The sequence below is a fragment of the Vigna angularis genome, chromosome 6 (assembly GCF_016808095.1).
Source record: "Vigna angularis cultivar LongXiaoDou No.4 chromosome 6, ASM1680809v1, whole genome shotgun sequence".
In the NCBI taxonomy this organism is placed as follows: domain Eukaryota; kingdom Viridiplantae; phylum Streptophyta; class Magnoliopsida; order Fabales; family Fabaceae; genus Vigna; species Vigna angularis.
Window position 1 is genome coordinate 5,152,203 of NC_068975.1, and position 8,405 is coordinate 5,160,607.

At 32.9% G+C, this 8,405-nt stretch overlaps 1 protein-coding gene across 1 annotated transcript; it reads right to left on the reverse strand.

Annotated features, from left to right (window-relative positions):
* Nucleotides 1–1,914: 1,914 nt before the first annotated feature.
* Nucleotides 1,915–5,086, reverse strand: LOC108343103 (transmembrane 9 superfamily member 12). Its single transcript, XM_017581167.2, has 2 exons — nucleotides 4,912–5,086; nucleotides 1,915–4,585 (listed from the first exon to the last, which is right to left on the reverse strand). The coding sequence occupies exon 2, from the start codon at nucleotides 4,499–4,501 to the stop codon at nucleotides 2,528–2,530; it is 1,974 nt and encodes a 657-aa protein (XP_017436656.1). The 5' UTR covers nucleotides 4,502–4,585; nucleotides 4,912–5,086; the 3' UTR covers nucleotides 1,915–2,527.
* Between the last annotated feature and the right edge of the window lie 3,319 nt (nucleotides 5,087–8,405).

Sequence of the window (8,405 nt, forward strand, 5' to 3'; positions counted from 1 at the left end):
TATATTTTGTTGGCTTTATTTTATGTCTCCAAATGGGTGGAGGTTATAGCTATGAGGATTAAGAATCTCGTGTAGTGATGAGTTTTTTCAAGACTAACATATTCTTTAGATTTGGAGTGCCACAAACTATAGTTAGTGACCAAGGGACATACTTTGTAATAACATCCCTAAACTAAATGGATAGGTAGAAATCTCTAACAGGGAGATAAAGAAAATTCTAAAAAGCTAGTTAAGCCTAACAGGAAGGATTAGGTCACACGCTTGGATGATGCTCTTTGTGCACACAAGACATCTATAGAGATGTCTCCTATTAAGGTTGTCATCATGTTATTTTCATCATGTTTTATAACATCTCCATGGAGTGTTAGCTTCTAAGGTTGGTTTTATTGTAATTTTCAATAATGGATTCTGAAATTTCAAGTAAATAACAAGTTGTTCATTTTATTATTTATTATAGTCTATTATATTTCTATTCTTAACATTTTGAGTTCTATTTATTGCTTTTAAGATTCTCTTGGTATAATGTTGAGAAGTAAAATTTATACATAGTAGCTGATTAGAACTTGTATTAATTTTTAATTAGTAATCCTTAATGTGAGTAAAACACTAATATTTTATATGTATATGATAGAACATATATATAAAGGATAATTAGAACACTAGATTGTATAAGGTGGAACAAAATAAGTGTTAATAGTTCTTTTCATTTATATATATATATATTTTGGAATAAGTGAGAAAAACTAAAATGAATTGATTAGTAGTATCTTAGTTAATTCAATACTTAACAACTTTTTGCTTAATAAAAAATAGATAAAAAGACTAGTACTCTAATCATATACGGTGGAAAATAAAGTTTGAATTGAATCTTAGTCCTATACGATGTAATGAATATGCTTTTTAAAAAATTAATTGAGCGTTAACTTTAATTAATTTAAGTTCTCTAATTTTTAAATTAAATTGAATATTAATAAAAATCAATGAAGAATCATAATTTGAAAAGCAAGAAAATCAACCTAATTTCATATCAGTAAATCAAATATTTTAATCCATCTTGTATTTGTTTCTTGTATATTTTTTTTTTATTTAATTGTTCTTATTTAATTTCAGAACTATCCCTCTTATTTTGCTTTTAAAAACCAAAAACATTATAACGATTCTTCCTTTATTAGAATTATCATGGTAGGCATTTAGGTAGTTTATCATTCTGTTTTATTTATTTATTTATTTTCATTTAATTTATGCATAACATTCTATTACTTTAGGTTGTTAATTTTATTTATTCTTATTTACACTAATTTATTTGATTTTATTATGTTTTGTTTGTTTTATACTTCTTAAGAAGTTTTATATGAATTGATTTTAGTTTAAATAAATTCCTTGTCAATTGAGAGACAATTGGATTGGTTTTATCCTAACTAAAGTTCTTCACTATTCACAAAACAATACTAAAGCTACATTAGAAAAATAATGTTAATTTAATAATGTCAACAACTATGTTGTCGTTGCTAAGTGCCATACATAAATTATCATTTTAATGTCACAGAACAAATAACCCATTAGAAATTAACAGATTTGATAGTAAATTATATAAAGATCCTTAAGGTTTTTTAAGGTTAAAAACACAAACTTATGTAATAGAAGGTTGTTTGTTTTGTGGAAAAAAATTTCCGTAATACAAGGGGAAGATTGCTTTCCGGAAAGAAATATCCGGAATTGTTTATTATGTTCCAGAAAATAATTTCCAAAAGTGATAGGGTGCTAGAAGAAATCTGATGGGAGACAGAAAGTAATGCCTACTACCTTTAGCCAATAATTTCCGTCACCAAAAGTTATTAACTCATGTACAAGCTGCACCCGCTAAAATAAAATTGATATAATAATATTCTGAAAGCAAAAATGCAAACAATCAAGTTTAAATAAAATCCTTTTGATAGTATATAATAAGTCACTTTCCCTATCCTATACTAGGTCACTTTCCATCCTTCAATCCACAAAGAAGCTGGAAAATTATAAACCCAGAAGCACTGTGAGTATTACAACATGTTCTGAAACCATATATCTATCTAGCATCATTCTTCTACAGTATTGAAATGAGACGAGACAGATTGAATTACATCCTTCTAAAGACATTCAAACTAAAATACTTGAAACATAATGATCTTAAACACCAGTTGAATACTTGAATGAGTACACCAGTTTGGGAAACAGGCAGAAGCAGAACAAATTACAACCTTCTAAAGACATTCAAACTAAAATACTTGAAACATAATGATCTTAAACACCAGTTGAATACTTGAATGAGTACACCAGTTTGGAAAACAGGCAGAAGCAGAACAAACCGCAGATTCCATCAACATAAAACCGTTTGACAACAATTTTAGACAAAGAATGAAGTACCACTCGTTGCCCTACTCTGCGTTGTGATCAAGATATAAAAAGGATGTGATCGAGATACAAAAAGGATTCGGTAGAAGTTATATCAATTAACCTTTTGCATAGTTAATGCACAACGGTAGCAAGAACCTCAATCTATCTTTACTGATGAGAACAAGTAGTGCACAAAGTAGAATGACATAAGAAAGCCGATGGTGCCGGTTGACAACATGATTGCAATGGCCATGAGCAGTGAATAGCCAAGGTAAAGCGTGGCTGAGACTGGTCCACTCAAACTCTGCAGGTCGAAGACCAAGTAGTTGATGGAGTATAGGAAGACATAAAGAGCCACAGAGCCTGAAGCAAAGAATGCCTTCCACCACCATTGCCAATCTTCCACACATAGATGCATATAAGTGAGGACAACAGACACTTCAGCACAAACGATAATTAGCAATAGAAGAACAACCAACAGGAAACCAAAAACATAATAGAACCTCCCAAGCCAAATACTTGAAAGGATGAAGAAAAGCTCAATGAAGAGGGTTCCAAATGGAAGAGTTCCAGCACCAAGAACAAGAAGCCACGATGGGTATTTACGAGCAGGAATTTCCCTTGGAATCTGGTTAGTGCGCACAGGATATTCAATCGGCTGAGCTTTTGTCCCCATAAATCCTCCAATGAGGGTAAGAGGTACTGAAATGCAGAACCAGAGGAAGAACAGCTCAAAATACAAGGAAATGGGTATGGCACCAGTACTGTTACTGCTCCATAGAATGAAATTTAGTACTGTAAGAATAATGAAAGCAATTCCAGGAAAAAAACATGCAGCCAACCAGGAAATTGATCTCCACCCTTCCGCTGTTCCTTTTATTGTCCTCCAAACACGTACGCTGACGTAGCCTGCAGCAATGCCTAGGATAAGATACAAAAGGATCATCCCAGTTAGCAGCATTCCTCGGGATGCTGGTGACATAAAGCCAAGCGCCGCAAAAACAATAGTAACACCACCCATTCCAAGAATTTGAACCCCATCTCCGACCATCACACAGAGAAGCTTCGAGCAATAAGGCTCCCTAAACACATCACCCACAACAAGCTTCCATCCAGAGAGCTCCTCATTCATCTGAGCTTGAGTCTCTTTGTCCAGTTCCTCGTACCTAGTCAAGTCCCTTCTCACAGTTCTTAGGAAAATGACAAAAACAATACCAGCAAGGAAAGAAATAACCATGAGAGAGTTTAAGATTGAGAACCAATGAACACGGGAACCCTCCATCTTCAAATAAGCATCCCAACGTGATGGCCACCTTATATTACTTTTCACGAATTCAACCTCGTATGTGAACGATATCCTTTCCTGCTCTCTTATCACTTGATACTTTTCAAGCTCAGTAGGGCAGTTTATAGGCGAAAGAGTATCATACATTTTGTGCTTTGCCATGACCTCCGGATCATATTTAATACTACAGGGGACAACCTGAAAACCAACTATTTCATACCCGGAAGCCTTTTTCTTGTCAGACTCGGAAATAACACCCAAACCCTCCTCTCCAGTCCCCACAATTTGGACCCCACTTCCTTCATATTCATGAACCAAGACCGTGAATTTAAGGTGGTTAATGATGTAATCTGCACCGCCATCAGGTGGAGTGTATCCAACAGGGAACCCCGTCCACTGAATTTTTACACCATTTTGGTTTGTAAACCTCATAACAGGCAAGTTGTCAAGGATCATATTCACTTGATACAGATCCCGCGTCCTTTGTTTAAGTAGCTTCACCTCGTGCTCATTCAACGGGGACGCAGTACAGAGGTAAACCGTCTCGTTAACATTCATTCGGAATCGATACGGCGAGTTATCGATCTGATCTCCCATCAGAAGTTCTCCAAGATTCTCAGCACTTTTCTTTATACCACCGACAGGTGGGCAGTAAGGGAGGCTGTAGTAGCTGAAGGGAAGCTCAGTTTCAATCGAAGTCAACGAATTAACTTTGGCTAATATCGGATCTTTATTTGAATAAGTGTGCATATAGCTTCCAGGGAGGTAAAACCCATTGGTAACTTGAACAAAGACGACGACAAAAGGGAAAGCCCAGGAGCAGAAGAAGGGTTTTCGCAACTCCATTTCCTCCAAACTTAAATGCAATACAACAACAAGCTAACACTAACACCACCACCACCACCACAACCGGTGCAGTCAATACCAAATCTAGACACAAGAGTAAAAGAAAATTCAACATCCATGCCAAAGATAATAGAAACAAAAAGAAATAACAAAACTCAAAGCATATAGCATAAAAGGGTTCTTATCAGATCCATGAGTGAACAAAAATCAAAGCATCAAATATGTACTGATAACATTACATAAAAATGTAAACAAAAACCCAGAAAACAATTCAATAGACAGCCACGGGTACCATAAGTTGCAACCCAAACAAACAGAGTAGATAAAGAGAAACGAAAAACCGCTAGATCTAGGAAAGTCGTCGTTTATCCGCTAACAGAAAGACATAGTGAGAGATCGGAGAAACCCACCGTGGAATTTTGCCGATATATTGAGTTTGAGAGAGAGAGAGAGAGGGAGAAGGGGGAGAGATCGCAACGAACTGATGATTCTTGTGTAAGAGTCGTAGTCGCAATGTGAGTGAAAAAGAATCAGAAAGGCGTCATCAAAAAGATCATTGGGTTGGGCATTCTATTCCTATGTGCCTTTTGCTTTCTACGCCCTAGTCATTACTAACTGCACCTCGTCCTAGGACTATGGGAAGAACAAGAGATGAAAAAATACCAAGGAAAGAAGAAAAAGGAGAAAACGAGTTACAGGAAAAGTTTGTTCTGAAAACTTTTTCTGTAACATAATTCATATATTTTAAAAAGTTTATTATAAAATATTCATTCTAAAAACATTGCTCCAAAAAGATTGTTTCATAATACATGTAAGTTTTTTTGAAGATCTTTTCTTAAAATTTCATTTTAAAAATTCTATTCTAGAAATCTTATTTTAGAATTTTTATTCTCAAAATTCTGTTCCAAAATTCTCTTTTCAAAAATCACACTCTCAAAATTCTGATTCAAACATCATTTGAAAATTCATAATACATCATCTAAAATCATTTTTACAAATAATATAGAACTATTTTGAAAATTATGGAATTACACAACAAATTGTCTGGTGAAGGAAGAAAAAGTCTTCCAATGTTGGGATGAATCTACTTCTTTGTATTTTTTTATCTCTTAAATTTAAGTGAAAATTAAAATTAGAATTTTTTTTCAAAAGCTCAACCCAATTTAATCTTTCAACTTTAAAAATATATGAATCTAATCTTTTTAATCAAATTTTATTAAATTTATTTGACATTTCAAATGCATTTCATTATAATATTTGAGTTCTTTACAATTTTTGACATATTTGATAGTTGAGAAAACATTTAAAAGCTCAAATAAATTTAACAATTTTTTGTTAAAATGATTAAATTGACCCAATTATAAAGATGAAAGATTAAATTAGTCTAAAATTTTAAAAAAGGATTAATTCTAATTTTCGTTAAAAATTAAAGGATAAAATCATATTTAACCTTTAATAAATGTATATCTTTTCTCCTTTTTCAATATTTTTTTTTTCAAATATTTTTTTAATTTTCAAATTATCTTGGTTGAAGATTCTTCTTTTCAAAACCAAGATACCCTTCTAAATTCTTTAATTATTTGAAGTACTATGAAAATTTGAATATTACCCTTACTTTTGTGATACATGTGTAATGTTTTATTTTTCTATCATTTCATACACGAATTTATCATGTTACCTTTTATTCTTATTTAAATTTGTATCGGTCATCCTTGGTTTTTTTCCGATTGAATGTTTTTTTCTCTCCATTTCTCCACTCATTTGTTTAATCTTCCCCTTACTTCTTTCTTGTAACCCTTGTCTTAGGTTTTCTTATTTTTATACACATCGTGCATGAAAAGGAAGGCACTATGGAAGATGGTTTTGACGATTGGAGGTCTAGAGGTTCAATGTTTGACAAGAGGAATAGTCGGTAACTTATTTGCTTTTCACTCAGAATCCAAAATGTTTGTTTATCTTCTTTTGCGATTACTTTCTTTCCTACTTCTTTCATTTCCTATATATGTGTCTTTGTTTTCATGAATTTTGTGAAATTGAAAATCTCTTCCACTATCCGTTAAACTCTATTCATATGCTGTAGGTTGTTTTACTCCCAAGTTTTCATTGTAAGAAATATAAAAATGAGAAAAAAAGGCGTTCAACAATTGAAGGAGTAAAAGATTCAACTTTTAACTATATCAAGAACATGAGTAAGTTGTTTTTTACTAAAATTAGTTTTTTCATTTTAGTTGAAGAAATTGATCAAAGACAATGACAATGTTTATTTGTTTGAGACTATGCCTTTCTTGCAAGAGAAGACCTCATATACCAACATCTAAAACATCACACTCTCTTTCAAATTTTTTTTAAAGTTTGATAAAGTTGAGATAGGTGCATGTGTTAGTTTGTCTTTGAGACTATCAAAAGCCTCTTGTTGTTCCGTTTCCCACCTAAACCCCATATCTTTCTTAATAATTTCATTTAATGGGGATGCTATGGTGCTAAAATCCTTGACAAACCTCCTATAGAAATTAGTCAATTTCTAATGGCCTTGACTTTTTCTTCATCAACTTGCACTCCTTTAGAGCTAACTACAAAACTTCATTTGTACAAAAATGCATTTTTCCATATTGACATATAGTTTCTCCTTCCTAAGCACTTCTAAAACTTCTCTTGTGGTTTGTTATATATCAATATGTCATCAAAATACACAACAACAAACTTACCGATAAAATTCATCAACACATGATTCATCAATCTCATAAAGATACGACGTGCATTGGTTATCCCAAAAGGCATAACCATCCATTCGTAAAAACCAAATTTAGTTTTGAAAGCAATTTTCCATTCATCTCCCTTTCTCATCCTAATTTAGTGACAACCACTTTTCAAATCTATCTTTAAAAACTAACAAGCACCATGCTGAGCACAAGTCAATTATGTGACAAACATCTTCCCTTCCATTGATAATGTTTTGTTAGTAGATGACCTTAAACATAATCTACTGAGCATAAGTCAATTATATGATAATGGATACAATGTTGTATTTGAAAAAGGCTAATGTAAAGTATTAGACGATAAGAGTTCAGTAATATTTACAACTAATAGGTAGGGTAACTTGTATAAAATAAACCTAGATGAACTTCATACTTAAAGTGTTTCAAGTCTAGTATCTATGAAAGATGAGATAATATCATAGCACAATAACTGTGGACATGCAAGTATGAGACTAATCTCAAAGTTGTAACGTCATGATCTCGTAAGAGGATTTCCTGAAGTATCATACAATGATACAATCTTCTGTAGTGCTTACATGAAAGACAAATAGGTCATAGAGCCTTTTAAAAGTAAAAATATTGTTTCTACGAATTGACCTCTAAAGCTTGTTCGTATAGATATATTTAGACTTACAAGAACAACGCCTATGAGCGGTAAACACTATGGACTAGTAGTAGTTGACGATTTCTCTAAGTGGAGTTAGGTACTATTTCTAACTAATAAGGACGAGGCATTTGATGCCTTCTGCAAACTCTATAAAAGGATAGAAAATGAGTTTTTCCAAAAACAATTGCAAAAACTCTGGCCTTAAGCACAACTTTTCAACTCCAAGGACTCCACAACAAAATGGAGTCATTGAGAGGAAAAACAAGTCTTTACAAGAGATGGCCAGAATAATGTTAAATGCTTTTAACTCTCCTAAGCACTTCTAGGAAGAAGCAGTCAATACTACATGCTATCTTCATAACAAAGTTTACATTTGGTCAATCATTAACAAAATGCCTTCTGATTTGTGGAAAGACAAAAGGCCCAACATGTCTTACTTCCATCCCTTTGGATGTCAATGCTTCATTTTGAACACTAAGGACAATTTGGAGAAGTTTGACTCCAAAAGTGATGAAGGAATCATGCTTGGCTATTCAGAATC

Coding starts and splice junctions, on each gene's coding strand:
- LOC108343103 (XM_017581167.2), bottom strand. CDS start 4,501: ATGGAGTTGCGAAAACCCTTCTTCTGCTCCTGGGCTTTCCCTTTTGTC.